At 47.5% G+C, this 14331-nt stretch overlaps 5 protein-coding genes and 1 non-coding gene across 6 annotated transcripts; all 6 read left to right on the top strand.

The window, feature by feature from the left end:
- The first annotated feature begins 2481 nt into the window (after window positions 1-2481).
- Window positions 2482-3667, top strand: BDV37DRAFT_45034 (mitochondrial 54S ribosomal protein mL57). Its single transcript, XM_032090676.1, has 3 exons — window positions 2482-3086; window positions 3158-3387; window positions 3483-3667. Exons 1-3 carry the CDS (start codon window positions 2699-2701, stop codon window positions 3624-3626), a joined length of 762 nt encoding a protein of 253 aa, XP_031935189.1. The 5' UTR covers window positions 2482-2698; the 3' UTR covers window positions 3627-3667.
- BDV37DRAFT_45031 (uncharacterized protein) lies at window positions 3532-3938 on the top strand. The gene has a single exon (XM_032090675.1). The coding sequence runs from the start codon at window positions 3655-3657 to the stop codon at window positions 3865-3867; it is 213 nt and encodes a 70-aa protein (XP_031935190.1). The 5' UTR covers window positions 3532-3654; the 3' UTR covers window positions 3868-3938.
- A 1561-nt stretch (window positions 3939-5499) lies between these two features.
- BDV37DRAFT_264699 (AP-1 complex subunit mu) lies at window positions 5500-7607 on the top strand. Its single transcript, XM_032083699.1, has 6 exons — window positions 5500-5700; window positions 5779-5907; window positions 6085-6314; window positions 6373-6862; window positions 6927-7298; window positions 7385-7607. The coding sequence occupies exons 1-6, from the start codon at window positions 5662-5664 to the stop codon at window positions 7463-7465; spliced, it is 1341 nt and encodes a 446-aa protein (XP_031935191.1). The 5' UTR covers window positions 5500-5661; the 3' UTR covers window positions 7466-7607.
- Window positions 7608-7930: 323 nt separating this feature from the next.
- Window positions 7931-8001, top strand: BDV37DRAFT_t235. The gene has a single exon. It is a non-coding gene; the product is annotated as a tRNA-His (tRNA).
- An 895-nt stretch (window positions 8002-8896) lies between these two features.
- Window positions 8897-10544, top strand: BDV37DRAFT_45055 (cation diffusion facilitator family transporter). Its single transcript, XM_032090677.1, has 2 exons — window positions 8897-9827; window positions 9893-10544. Exons 1-2 carry the CDS (start codon window positions 8999-9001, stop codon window positions 10531-10533), a joined length of 1470 nt encoding a protein of 489 aa, XP_031935192.1. The 5' UTR covers window positions 8897-8998; the 3' UTR covers window positions 10534-10544.
- A 1575-nt stretch (window positions 10545-12119) lies between these two features.
- On the top strand, window positions 12120-14315 carry BDV37DRAFT_264703 (xylulokinase). Its single transcript, XM_032083700.1, has 2 exons — window positions 12120-12877; window positions 12956-14315. The coding sequence occupies exons 1-2, from the start codon at window positions 12383-12385 to the stop codon at window positions 14177-14179; spliced, it is 1719 nt and encodes a 572-aa protein (XP_031935193.1). The 5' UTR covers window positions 12120-12382; the 3' UTR covers window positions 14180-14315.
- The last annotated feature ends 16 nt before the right edge of the window (window positions 14316-14331 follow it).

Below are 14331 nucleotides of genomic sequence, written 5' to 3' on the forward strand. Positions count from 1 at the left end.
CCTGCCTTAAAACGTCCGATCAACGGGAAATGGCCGCGTGGATCTGACACTTCCGACACTCTAACAACGGTCTTCGCAAATGAATTCAGATCTAGAAAGACACTTCGTCGGTTGCTCCTGCAAGGGCCCGGCGGAAGACTAATGTATAATACATTAGACGGTGTACAGAACACCGATGGCCTCCGGCCTTTGCCGCGGGTTGGTTCTTGGTAACGGCAAACTAGGCCAAACAGATTCAGCGGCATTGAATTGTCTGGAAACAGACCGTTTCTTCGGCTGCCTTGACTACCCCAAGCTGCATGTTCAGTCTTGGTTGGTGATGCCTGGAGAAATATGCGAGATAGCTCCCCGGCATACTTCAACAGATGAGTTGGTAAATGCATGTTGTCGCTGGTCAACCCTAGGATGATCTACTTTAACAGAGCAGCCAACGGGAGGTGCTGGCTATGGATCTTGATAGATGAAGATCCAAAGAGGCAAAACCATCCTTTTCTGATTATATTTGTAACCTCAATAAGGGCTATGGATACCAATCACGACTCCGATTTCTTCGATGAGCTCGGGTGCGTTTGACAGCACACGTATACAGCATCATCGGATTTTCAGCTAACCTTTCAGAAAGAAAAAAAAAAAAAAAAAAAAATTTTTTTGAAGCAAAAAATGAAGATGCAGAATGCTGGCGAGGCCGAGTGACAAAATTGAACTGCTGGGCTTCTAGATCCTAGATTCTTCCGAGTCAAATGTCCAACGGTAATTACGCAACCAGACTTTCGTGTAACGCAACCAACTCTTATCGCTATCTACTCTTATGTATTTATTTATTTATTTGTTTGTTTCAGGGAGCGAAAGGGGGTTCTGTCCTTGCCATTCCATGTAATAATTTTATAGGCCTGGCGCCCCTAGCGACTACGTCTGAGGATGCAATCTATGAAAGCAAACAACGAAGAAGCCTACCAGCAGGTACGGAAACAGTCCCTCACGCAACACAGGCCCCATAATATAGGAAGAACCCCACAGCATGCAACACGTGGACGATCTCCAGGTTGTTGTTGTTGTCGTCGCACTAAACGTAGGAAAGGCACACAAGTCTCCATTTGTGTTCTATGCCCCAGGGTTTGGGTGCTGATTATTTTCTATATTCGCAGAAAACCCTGGAAGAGAACATATTCCGCGGCAAGCGCTAGCACACCGGTATTTCTTCGATATATTAATTTATTGTCCACAAACGAAGGGGTCTCAATGCGTTATACCTTCAAGTTGGGACGAAGCCTACTCCACTTTGTCCACGGCATATTGTCCTTGTACTGCATCGACGTGGAGTATTGTTCCTAACCCGGAGGAAGAAGTCATTGGAAGGTTCCATGGTCCGGTATATTAAGGACCTGAACATCAGATTTCGCAAAAATTGTTCTTATTCAAAAAATCCATCGGCAAGTTGTTGTTTTAAGCTCGCCTATCTCGCTCTCTTTTTTCCCGTTATTCACCACCCCTCCCAATGCTTTCGTCCTGCTCACCCAGGAAACTAGAACATGTTCTTGGCATCCTCGAATAATTTCGGACCTCTTATAACCATGACAGTTCAATCGAATAATGTCAACAAAAGTGGCGCCAGTCATGGGCCCCTGACTCGGTGTCACCTCAGTACAGCCAGGTCGGGAGAGCACACTTAATGCTTACCGCCAATTACGCGTACACGGAGATTATCATCAGAAAAAGGCTCTACCAAACGGCGAAAGGATCATGAATCTGATGGGAACAGCGATATAGCTAAGCTGCTGCTGGTCACTATCAACTTCCTAAATGCTGCTGCCGTGTTTCGAGGAAAGGAGAGAAGCCTCACTAGGGACATCAAGTGAAGCTAGACAGTGGACGACTCTGGCTCTGGACCGTTGAATAATCATTGTCTTACAAATGGATAAACCCCATCAGGAGGTAGCCAACAAGCCAACTTCACTCTTCGAGCATTTTGTGAAACCCGTCAGTAGCGGCCCATGCGGCTTGAGTGAAGCCACCAGATATGTCTGGGTGGAAGGGTAGACACATCAGTATCGAGTTTGTGTAAGCCGAAACTAACTTGTTTTACAAGATTAAACAAAGGGAGCCTGCCGGACCTCTCTTTAGACTCCACGTAAGTTGCTAGATTTCATAGTTTCAAAATGTCGTTTGGGCAAGGCATTCGTTATTTGGTAGGAGGTATCTGATAGGCTTACAGCAACATTCCTCAGATCATCCCTTATATTCCGCCTTGATATATAAATCATATATTTTTTGCTATTGTAGAACTGTACACAGGGCTAAAATAGTTCGTGTCGCCTCTCAACGGCCTACGATCAGTTACTGGTTTCCAATCGCCGATGTGATCTCCATGATTGATATGAGGGGATTCTTCCGGTACTAGATCAACAAATGTGGCTCAGTCCGACAACTGAAGAGAAGCCCAGACCCTATCGTGATACAAAACTAGCAAGGCGTTCTGGCAAGGAACTAATAAGATTTACTGTTCTTACTTCTATTGTTTATACTGTGTATACGGAATACTTCGGCCGGGTTGCGCTATCCAAAAAGGGACTAGCGCCACATCTCCGAAATCTTTCCAACCCATCATTCGAATTCCATCGCGGCTGCTGTGAAAAGCCCGGACAGGTGAATTGCCTCCGTTTCTCCCACACTTGCGGATTTCAGCTCTTCGACTCACAAAATGGCTTCAATGCTACCAACTCGAGCGGCCAGGACCATCGCCTGTTCCGCATGCCGCACTATCGTTTGTCCTAGCACGATTGGATCCGCCTCCCTCCTCCGGCGTAGTCTGTCGACATCTACCGAGGAGACACCAGTCGATTATACAGACAAGCCTCGATGGTCCTATACCCCGCCTCTTGCAAAAGCTCCCTTCAGCTTGCGATTGAATACCAAGCGGCGTGAATACCCCGTCAACGCCGATCCGAATGTCCTTGACGAATTCTACATCCGCATGCTGGGCAATGATGGCGACAAGCTCCTTTCGGACGAAATCAAGTGGCTTGCTGTGACGCACAAGAGTTTTGATCAGGGTCGGAGAGGATTTAACGACCGTCTGGCTTTCTTAGGTGTGTAGGAATCTGAGGATGCGATGCTGCGATTCTCGAGATGCACAGGCTAACAAGCAATTACACTCCAGGACGACGGATCGTTGAGCTACAGGCTTCTTTGGCCATGGTGCAAAGCCCCGGAAGTGCGGCATCCACCGCTGCCCCTGATGCGTTTGACCGTGCGCCCTTTACGCACCCGGCATTGGAGGGCCTGGAGAACCTCACCAGCCGTAAGAATTTCTTGATAGGTAAAGCACAGCTTGCGGAGCTTGCGCAGAAGTATGAGCTGCAGAAGGTCCTGAGATGGAATCCTCGGAAGGTAAGATAATGGAACATCATTCTCTTCTATTGTTTTGCAACATACTGCTTTCGCTACAAATGCCTCCGCTGTACCTTGCTAACACCGATGCCCAGCCCAACAATCTTGCCAGCTCCGGAATCGAACTTGTTCTTGCCCATACAATGTATGCGATCGTCGGTGCCATTTCCCTGGAGAAGGGCGGTCTCGTTGCCAACAAGGTGACACGCGAGCGGATATTAGAACCATTGGGATTCTAGGCTTAAGTCGGGATATCATTGTTGGGAAATGGCCGCAGGAGCATTTCGAGGCGTTATCTCCTTTTCGCTTTCTTGTCTTTTTTATATCTTGGATGTTCTCTGTATGTGTTGGGGGTTTTGGTCATCCACCATATATGTACTTTTACTACGACCATGTCTTATATTGATTTTCGAATACCACCCGGAAGGATCCTCTCCCCCGACGGGCCCTCTCCTGCGGAACGTGTTGGATAACACGTAAGCCATTATGAGAATAGAATTGTTTATTAATGATAGATATGTCCGGTTCCTCTGACACCGCCCGAGTAACAGAGTAAAATACGCGGCCAGCTCTTATGGAACCCTCTTTACGATGCATAGTCTTCGCGCCACTGTATCGCAAGTCAGCAATGAAAGACTGGGACTATCGTACAGAATGTACGACGACCCCAGAAATCACAGAACGTAATTTGTGCTGCCTTGCACTGTCTATTGGGAGCGTTGGGATAAAAGAAGAAAAAAAAGTGAGAAGAGGGAAAGAAATTGCGGAAGAAATACTCTCGTGCGGAAATGGCCCTAGCCTGATCAGGTATGGTGCCGACCCTGGAGCCCGCTAAAGCTATATAGGCTTGGCTTTCTTTCCTGAATGCTCTTAATACTCTCAGCATCCAAGCGAGGTGCCTCAATTGACACAGCTATATTACCCAGATACGAAATTCTTGAGTGACTATTCTCCAACTCGGCAAAACTAGCCCAATCAATAATCTATCATGTAGTACACTGTTATACGGTAATAGCGACTAGTCGACGGCAACAGAATCATACATTGCGATATATATTCTCCTTCACCTCCAAACAATATCGACTATCTAATGATCATGTGTATTCTCTTTATGTGATATGGTGGTTGCAATACCATGCACAGCTAACAGAGCCAACAGTGGAGGCAATGATAGAAGGCTTTGTGAAGTGGTTTAAGCCTTCTAACGACTTTCCTCAGACAGGGACTTTACATTTGGCTTCAACCCGCAAGCCTGAGGAGTATACTTGACAGGATGATGCGTTAAGCCTCAACTCTGCGACTTTTCCACCGAGAACGTTTACAGATTCGGTCTAGGGGTATATACGTACTGACGCAAGGTAGATACAAACCAGACAGACCTCCACTACCTTGGGGATAGGTTCCCCAATGTGAATAGTCTATGTACATACTTAATAGAGCTCAAGACCTGAATGAAGATTGTTGATGTTTATGAGCCTTCAGCTGAATGGCCCAGCACAGCATGAGGCAGCAATTGAATTTGACAAACCTACCGCGCGCTGCAGAAAGAGCCGGACAGGCGCCAGCTAGACGCAGACAGAAGATCATAGGAAAATCCGTATTCGATTCGAGACTTTGCCTGTAGACTATGGGGTTCAAAAGCCCTTTACAGGCTACATCCCGCGATTGTAAAAGCAACTATTTCACGCAATGGTGGCCTGGTTTCGACTAATGGAACAAACGGGAAGGATGTGCATAGATATACATAGGATAGCTCAAGATGATGTTTGATAGAACTCTCGATGTCATAACTTCTCAAACTATTCGTAGTAAATGGAATGACAATCAATGTTCCAGGCCGGCCAATATTACTACAGAGTATATTATACAGATTATATGACAAGTATTCATCTCTTGGGGATTATATCAGTTGTAGGAGGATGGAACCGGGCGGTCAGGGGAGCGGGCGATGTATTGCGTGGCAGTACTCAATATAGTGTGAACGTGTACAGGTGATTAGAGACTCCATCGTCTCATACACTGACGCTCTCTGGCCAGTCTTCTATTCTATATTTCTTTATTGTGAGTTTCTCCACTACTACTCCATGATCTGAACTTATACTGTGATCCATTGTTGGATTAATACTGATTGTAAGGTTTTATCGCAGAATGTCCGGCTAGTGTTTCGTTGGCCTCTTACCGTTGAACTAAGTCAGGAGCCTCCCGCTGACCTTGCTGCCCTATTAACATCCACCCTTACTTTCACGACTCCCACACGATCTCCAAACCTCCGCGATGGCGTCGGCTATCTTCTTTTTAGATTTGAAGGGCAAGGTAGGTAGATACTTGGCGATATCTCTTTTCAATGACCGCTATGTCCACCATGCATTCTTGCGCTCACCGTCAAAATAGACCCTTCTAGCCCGAAACTACCGCGGAGACATTCCCATGTCCGCGGTCGAGAAATTTCCTATCCTCCTCAGTGACGCAGAAGAAGAAAGCTCCGCCGTACCGCCATGCTTCTCTCATGAAGGAATCAATGTATGTTATGTCCGCAATCGCATCGGTTTTCGCACCTGCTCCCCGCTCGTCCCCGCAGCCCGCTCTGCTTCCCTTCATCCCCTATAACTACCCGCCTCTACTGCGACACCTCATTTGGGAACCAGGTAGCCATTAGCCTTTTCTCCCCATCTTACTGATTAACCATGGTGTATCTAGTATCTTTACATCCGTCACAGCAACCTTTATATCCTCGCGTTGACAAAAAAGAACACCAATGCGACCGAAATCCTCCTCTTCCTCCACAAAGTCGTGGAGGTCTTCACGGAATACTTCAAAGTCTTGGAGGAAGAGAGTATTCGCGACAACTTTGTCATCATCTACGAATTGCTTGATGAGATGATGGACTTCGGATACCCACAAACTACGGAGAGCAAGATATTGCAAGAGTAAGACGACAACTGTGACAGAACATGACTGAAGGTAACGTTGCTCATATGGTATCAGGTACATCACACAAGAGTCGCATAAGCTCGAAGTCCAAGCGCGTCCCCCTATTGCCGTTACAAATGCGGTCTCCTGGCGAAGTGAAGGAATTCGCTATCGGAAGAACGAAGTCTTCCTTGATGTTGTTGAGTCTCTGAATCTCCTCGTATCTGCGTCTGGGAATGTCCTGCGATCTGAGATTCTTGGTGCTATCAAGATGAAGTGCTACCTGAGCGGTATGCCAGAACTTCGTTTGGGTTTGAATGACAAGGTCATGTTTGAGACGACGGGTCGTGCTACAAGAGGCAAGGCTGTCGAGATGGAGGACGTTAAATTCCACCAGTGTGTTCGACTCTCGAGATTCGAGAACGATCGAACGATCAGTTTTATACCCCCGGATGGAGAATTTGAGCTCATGAGCTATCGCCTAAACACACAAGTGAAACCCCTTATCTGGGTCGAATGTCTGGTGGAGTCGCACTCAGGCTCTCGAATGGAGTATATGTTGAAGGTGGGCGATCTGGTGGCCCCGAAGACTTGTGTCGCATCTAAACTAATCCGCCTATCCTCTGTAGGCCAAAGCACAGTTCAAGCGCCGCAGCACGGCCAATAATGTGGAGATCCTTGTGCCCGTACCGGAAGATGCAGACTCGCCGCGCTTCCGCACGAACATTGGAACGGTTCACTATGCGCCAGAGAAATCCGCTATTATCTGGAAAATTAAGCAGTTCGGTGGTGGAAAGGAGTTCCTGATGCGTGCCGAGCTTGGTCTCCCATCTGTCAAGGGAGATGACGAGCACGGAGGTGGTATGACTGGAGGTTTCGGAGGCAGCATGGGCGGCACTGGAGGCGGCAAAGCCAAACGGCCCATCAACGTCAAATTCGAAATTCCTTACTTCACTACAAGTGGTATTCAAGTACGGTACTTGAAGATTACTGAACCTAAGGTATGTTTTTTTTTATTCTAATTCTTGCGTGCTACCATTCACCTTCTATAAACATGATGAGTCCACAACTAATAGTCATGTCACAGCTCCAATACCCCTCCCTACCCTGGGTCCGTTATATCACGCAGTCAGGCGACATTGCGGTCCGTATGCCAGATGTACAATGATTTAAAGCGTTTAATAGTGTCAATAGATATTCTTTCTTCACTTTTCAGTTTCTAAGATTACATAACGTCTGTCCCTTGACCTGCAGATCAGGCTAAGGTGGTCATTTGATCAGTAGTTGTATAGAACCATGCGCAAGTGCACTAATTGGGCTTGCCCAGAGACAGCTAGAGTCCCCATATTGACCGTGGTTGAAGTTGAGTATTATGCTGCATATATGTTGCCTGCTTCGACACACAAAACACCAAAATCTCATTAGCTCGACTGCAATAATATGAAATCACAAGTACCACTCTATCATATTCACCTAAAGTATTTCCACCTGCGCTACTTCTACAAGTACACAACCGTACTCTGTAGGGAGTACACCTATCACGATTCATAACAACCGAATAGAGTTTTAACCGTTGCTCAAATTTAGCCCTGGCTTATGTAGCCATATATGGCTGTGCTAAATATAGAACAAAGGTGCTTTGGTCTAGTGGTAGGACGTTACGTTGTGGCCGTGCCAGCCCCGGTTCGATTCCGGGAAGCACCACTGAACTCTTTTCTTTTTGAGCTAACTTACTGCTCAGCCCTTTTCTTTTTACGGAGTAATTGCCGCCCTGTTGAACCAGGATCGCCCTGTACCCAATACTAGGGTTCCAATCTTCTCAGAACTTTAACGTTTCGATGAGTAAGCGGACCTCAAGAATTCCTTTCTTCACCCCCAGTGATCGACATGATCTTGTATGCGTGCGCTATGTCATGATGAAAGGCCAAGAAATCTCAATTTTGAAACGTTGGTAGCTTGGTAGGTGCGATAGTTGCGTTGCTATATATCTTGGCGGATGGAGCTGTCTACGTAATGCAATCTGTCGCAGTTGGGTATTGTAGAAGCTAAGATTTGCTTGGGTTTGTGTGTTGAGATTTAGGTTGTTTCTTATTTGGCGCATTCTTGACAAGAGCATTGGCAGGAGAGAACAATTAGAGTACGGATTTACGGCTGAAACAGTTTCTATAGATTGATAAGATCGATCACGAGAACGGAAAGAAATCCGCCTATTATTTGTAAGACTGAGGTTGGAGTCTGGACCACTAGGAGAGAAGATGATTTTTAATTTGAGTACCTAAGTAGACCCTGAAATTACTAGAAGATGACAATCAGAGAGGATTTATTGGCTTTTCTATCGTGTTGTTTATGACAAGAGTCAGCGTTCTAAGACGTAAGGAATAGTAATGGAGGCCCCATCATAGGGCGGTGCAGTCGAGAACGCCGCTGTTCGGAGGCGGAGAGTTGTCAGCACATATCGGGACTGCATCTGCCGGACCGGATTACAATGGTAGTTGAAGCACACGACAGGATGCGAGGAACGTCATTACAGTTAGAAAGTGATCGATTTCCTCATTTCCTTCTCCTCGGGCCAAATTATGGGCACGCCACACCACGGTCACAAAGAACACAGTGTCCTGACTTTGGCGGTCTTTGTTGACCTACACTATTGAACTGCCACTATTAACAATTAGTACTGAATTGGACTTACGTACCCGGCCTGATGCCGCTGACGCACCCCCTGCGGTGGAGGGCCCATCCATCACCAACGCCCGGATCCCCATCCAACCTCCGTTGTTCTTTAGGTAGGTTTCGAGTAGGGCGTTCCGGCTTTGTGCTATCTGTTCGACCTCAGCTGCGCGTTCTGCGCACGTCGGCCACGTTTTCCTCGCGCCATAAGAACTCCGCCAGACCCCCCATCCCTTTCAACTCCGCCAATGCTTCTCGCGTCCCACTCCCTTCCTTAACCACCACGTCTACAATTAACACACCCCTGCATCTGATGGCGACGCAAACCAGAAGCCATGGTGGCCACGGCGGCCATCATCACCATCATCACCACCACGGCGGCAATGTGTACCTGACTTCCACAAACAAGAACGACGCCGGTGTTCGTATTACGCGGATCGGCCTGGTTGCCAATCTTGCGATGGCAATTGGCAAATTCATCGGGGGCTACGTCTTCCACTCGCAAGCTTTAATCGCCGACGCCTACCATGCCCTTACAGATCTCGTCTCGGACATCCTCACGCTGGGGACAGTCGCTTGGTCGCTCAAGCCCCCGTCTGAAAGGTTCCCAAACGGCTACGGAAAGATTGAGAGTATTGGCGCCTTGGGTGTGAGTGGGCTATTGCTTTGCGGAGGTGTATTTATGGGCCTAAACTCCGGTCAAGTTCTGTTGGACCAGTTCTACCCCCAGGCGGCAGAGGCGATCTCTCACCTGGGACACGGTCATTCACATAGTCACGGAATCGACATTCTTGGCCCCAGCATTCATGCCGCGTGGTTGGCTGCTGGGTCCATTGTGGTAAAGGAATGGCTGTACCACGCAAGTGAGTACCTTGGGATTGCCCTATGATCTTATCCGAGAGCTAACGGTTATTGTGTAATGTAACAGCCATGAAAGTCGCCAATGAGCGCAAGTCGTCTGTTCTAGCCTCGAACGCTATCCACCACCGTATTGATTCTCTGACCAGCATTGTCGCTCTGTTCACCATTGGCGGCACGTATTTGTTTAAAGACGCCTCCTGGCTGGATCCTGTGGGTGGACTTCTTATCTCGTTGATGGTCATCAAAGCCGGATGGGGAAATACATGCTCGTCACTTCTGGAGCTGGCCGATACTGCCGTGGACGACGAGATCAAGGAATCGGTGCAGAAGGCTGCTTCCAAGGCGCTCGCGAAACTGCAGGATAACAATGCGATTAAGATCCGCGATGTCCAGGGCATGAAGTCCGGTCAGAACTATCTCATGGACATTGAATTGGCAGTGCCGGGAGCATGGCCCATCAATCGATCTCGGGAGATCGAGGAAGTTGTCAGAACAGCCATCGGAACGGGCGTCCGTGGCGTTAAGCGAGTCAAAGTGCGATTTATCCCCCTTGAGCATGAAGAATTGAATTTCTCCGAAGAGTTCATCCCTGCCGAAGTTGCATCCCAAGCCAAACCGGAACCGGAAGATGGTGACACGGACTGTGAAGCGCACGGACATGATCATGGGCATGATGTGCACCAACATGATGCTCGCAAGAGGCGTTAAAGATGCATCTCTATATTTGCTTTATATTATTTGGAACTTTTTGCTTTGTATCGAGCCTATCGAAGCTCTTGTGTGTTTGCATAGTTCGTGTCCCGTTTTGCACATCGGATCTCGAAGGATCATGTGATACCCCATGAATACACCTCCTGGAGATGATATCTCCATGTCCTGTTTATCTGCTGGTGAAGATTTTGGCTGGTTAGAGTTGGAGTACCGGAGGGTTAGATTAGCCGGAAGATGTGACGAAATGATTGTGGGAAGAAAGAAGTTGATAGAGGAGGACGTCAGCCATGACTGGCAAGCCATGTACAGTAGTATGTACATACTACACTGGCTGAATAGAATTTACAGCACATACTGCGGGCTTCATGTGTACCGTCTAGATCTCCCCTAAGACCTTAACGCTACAGTAGAAGTAGGTATTCTCGTGGGGAAAATCCGTGACAGTACGATCCTTCCATATATTCCGCCACTGCATTTAGTGTACGCGGAGCAAATCCCATTGGACGGATATCTAAAGTATGTGTAGGCACCATGTGACCAATATGATGATTGCTCCTTATCTCATGCTTATATCACTTTTGGATCGTGTACTTTGTACTGTAAAGTTCTTCCTGAAGTCGCAAGATACACCCTCTTGTGGCGTACTCTAGAACCAACTATGCTGACCCTTTATCATCCTATTTGCTATGACAAGGATAGAAAAAGAACATATGACGTGGATACAGGTCATACGCTTCCATCTTAGTATCTGATATATCTAGAGCTCTAGCAGATCTCCAACTGGGAATATTGCGGTGACGTTTCCATTGTAGACCGACTTTATACGATGTATGCGACAAGCCAAACAACTCAGCAAGAGTTGAAAACAACACATTGAAATTTAAATTTTTCATGAAACATAGAAATGAATAACAACAAAATTAACAACATCTCCAATTCCTTATCCAAATGGCTAATTGATTTTAGGGGGGAAAAAAGGGAAATAAAAGAATAAACAGCCAAGCAGTTCTCGACTGTTCTTGAATTGTTCACGAGGTACGATCTCAGCGTCCACGTGAACCAGGATAAAAGCGTTCTAGACGTTCGATCGTGACGAATATTGATTAAGTCTAGAGCAGAAGGTAAGCACCTGGTAATTAGGGTCCCCTGTCTAGTGTGGAAGATCACAAATTTAACAGAGCCCTTTCACTGTTTATCGGGTAAATTGGGTAAATTCCCGGTGGTGGTGAGTGGGTCTATAAATAAAAAAGATTTACAAAAAATATACTAGTTGCAGGTGAACTTTTTTTTTTTTTTTTTTTTTTTTGGCATCACGATGTGCAATTGCGGTTCAGTGGCGGGAGAACAAGCAAACCAAATACAGAAATCATATGTAAGCGATAGGTAATTGATTGGTGCTCTGGGGTATTTTTCAATTGTAATGGAGAAAATTAAAAAATGTATTGCGAAAGTGGGTTCTGAAATGGCCGAAGTGGGAAAGAGAAGGGGGTAAATTGCGGGTTGAATTGGAATGTTCGCAATAGGAGATACAATAGAAGATGGAGTAAAGAAAAGTCATTCAATGACCCAATTTTTATGCTTGCCAGCGGGACACTTATTTAACATCGTTCTCTCTTTATCCTCGTTGCGCCCCGTTGTTGTTCATATTTTTTCTTTTCTTTCTTCTCGACCTCTCTACTCTTTGTCTCTTATCGGTGTGACTACTTGTCGACGTCATCGCCCACCGCATGTTCACCGTCTATCGTTTACAAACTTTCACACGCACAATTCAACTGAATTCAATGAATTAAACCCTTCCATTGCATAACAGCGACATAGAAAAGATAGCTTCACAATCACTGCCACAATGCAAGGCCCATTGTATATCGGTTTCGACCTTTCCACCCAGCAACTCAAAGCTCTAGTCGTCAATTCCGACCTGAAAGTTGTCTACGTCTCTAAATTCGACTTCGACGCTGACTCCCGCGGCTTTCCCATCAAAAAAGGTGTGATCACCAATGAAGCTGAGCATGAGGTCTACGCCCCCGTGGCATTGTGGCTCCAGGCCCTAGACGGCGTCCTCGTGGGTCTGAAGAAGCAAGGCTTAGAATTCGCCCGTGTCAAGGGTATTAGCGGTGCTGGACAGCAGCACGGAAGTGTCTACTGGGGACAGGATGCGGAGCGTCTCCTCAAGGAATTGGACTCTGGCAAGTCCCTGGAGGACCAGCTGAGCGGGGCCTTCTCTCATCCGTATAGTCCCAACTGGCAGGATTCCAGTACGCAGAAGGAATGTGATGAGTTTGATGCCTTCTTGGGCGGCGCGGACAAGTTGGCAAATGCTACAGGAAGTAAAGCGCATCATGTACGTTTGTTTTTGCTCTCTCTACTTTCCGGAAATTACAATTGACCAGAGATATGCTAATGGCCCTCCTTTTGGTAGAGATTCACCGGTCCCCAGATCCTCCGCTTCCAAAGGAAATACCCTGAAGTATACAAAAAGACCTCCCGAATCTCCCTTGTCTCGTCCTTCCTCGCATCCCTTTTCCTGGGCCACATTGCCCCCTTTGACATTTCCGACGTCTGTGGCATGAACCTCTGGAACATAAAGCAAGGCGCCTACGACGAGAAGCTTCTGCAACTCTGTGCCGGCCCCTCCGGCGTGGAAGACCTCAAGCGCAAGCTCGGTTCCGTTCCCGAAGACGGCGGCATCAATTTAGGCCAAATCGACCGCTACTACATAGAACGCTACGGCTTCAGCTCAGATTGCACCATCATCCCAGCAACTGGCGACAACCCAGCCACCATCCTGGCTCTGCCACTGCGTCCTTCCGACGCAATGGTCTCCCTGGGTACCTCCACCACCTTCCTCATGTCTACTCCCAACTACATGCCCGACCCAGCCACACATTTCTTCAACCACCCCACCACAGCCGGCTTGTATATGTTCATGCTCTGCTACAAGAACGGCGGTCTAGCTCGCGAACATATCCGTGATGCTATCAATGATAAACTAGGCATGGCCGGAGACAAAGACCCGTGGGCTAACTTCGATAAGACCACACTGGAAACGGCACCCATGGGTCAGAAGAAGGATTCTGACCCAATGAAGATGGGCCTCTTTTTCCCTCGGCCGGAGATCGTCCCAAATCTGCGGGCGGGGCAGTGGCGGTTCGATTATAACCCCGCTGATGGTAGTCTGCATGAGACGAATGGTGGGTGGAACAAGCCTGTCGATGAGGCTCGTGCTATCGTCGAGAGTCAATTCCTTTCTCTTCGCTTGCGCTCTCGCGGTCTTACCACTAGTCCTGGACAGGGTATGCCCGCTCAGCCGCGACGGGTGTATCTTGTCGGTGGTGGATCGAAGAATAAGGCTATTGCGAAGGTGGCAGGTGAGATCCTTGGTGGAAGTGATGGGGTATATAAACTGGAAATTGGCGATAATGCCTGTGCGCTGGGAGCGGCCTACAAGGCCGTCTGGGCACTGGAGAGGAAGGACGGACAGACGTTTGAGGATCTGATCGGACAGCGGTGGAAGGAGGAAGATTTCATCGAGAAGATTGCAGATGGATATCAGAAGGGCGTGTTTGAGAGGTATGGGGCTGCCGTTGAGGGATTCGAGAAGATGGAATTACAGGTGCTGAAACAGGAGGGCGAGACGCGGTGATATTCCTCTATCCTCTTCGGTTATAGAAAATGCGTCTATGCATCTCTTCATGAAAATATTGCCTTTAATGAGTTTGCGATGTTGGATGGTTTGCGTTGGGTTCTTTTTTTCCTTTCGGATTTAGTTAGTACCCTATAAAGTTCGGTTATACA

The sequence above is a fragment of the Aspergillus pseudonomiae genome (genome assembly GCF_009193645.1).
Source record: "Aspergillus pseudonomiae strain CBS 119388 unplaced genomic scaffold BDV37scaffold_138, whole genome shotgun sequence".
In the NCBI taxonomy this organism is placed as follows: Eukaryota; Fungi; Ascomycota; class Eurotiomycetes; order Eurotiales; family Aspergillaceae; genus Aspergillus; species Aspergillus pseudonomiae.

Coding starts and splice junctions, on each gene's coding strand:
- BDV37DRAFT_45031 (XM_032090675.1), top strand. CDS start 3,655: ATGGCCGCAGGAGCATTTCGAGGCGTTATCTCCTTTTCGCTTTCTTGT.
- BDV37DRAFT_45034 (XM_032090676.1), top strand. CDS start 2,699: ATGGCTTCAATGCTACCAACTCGAGCGGCCAGGACCATCGCCTGTTCC. Junction 3,087..3,157: donor CGACCGTCTGGCTTTCTTAG/GTGTGTAGGAAT, acceptor ATTACACTCCAG/GACGACGGATCGTTGAGCTA. Junction 3,388..3,482: donor TGAGATGGAATCCTCGGAAG/GTAAGATAATGG, acceptor ACCGATGCCCAG/CCCAACAATCTTGCCAGCTC.
- BDV37DRAFT_45055 (XM_032090677.1), top strand. CDS start 8,999: ATGCCGCTGACGCACCCCCTGCGGTGGAGGGCCCATCCATCACCAACG. Junction 9,828..9,892: donor GGAATGGCTGTACCACGCAA/GTGAGTACCTTG, acceptor GTAATGTAACAG/CCATGAAAGTCGCCAATGAG.
- BDV37DRAFT_264703 (XM_032083700.1), top strand. CDS start 12,383: ATGCAAGGCCCATTGTATATCGGTTTCGACCTTTCCACCCAGCAACTC. Junction 12,878..12,955: donor CAGGAAGTAAAGCGCATCAT/GTACGTTTGTTT, acceptor TCCTTTTGGTAG/AGATTCACCGGTCCCCAGAT.
- BDV37DRAFT_264699 (XM_032083699.1), top strand. CDS start 5,662: ATGGCGTCGGCTATCTTCTTTTTAGATTTGAAGGGCAAG. Junction 5,701..5,778: donor TTTTAGATTTGAAGGGCAAG/GTAGGTAGATAC, acceptor CCGTCAAAATAG/ACCCTTCTAGCCCGAAACTA. Junction 6,315..6,372: donor GAGAGCAAGATATTGCAAGA/GTAAGACGACAA, acceptor ATATGGTATCAG/GTACATCACACAAGAGTCGC.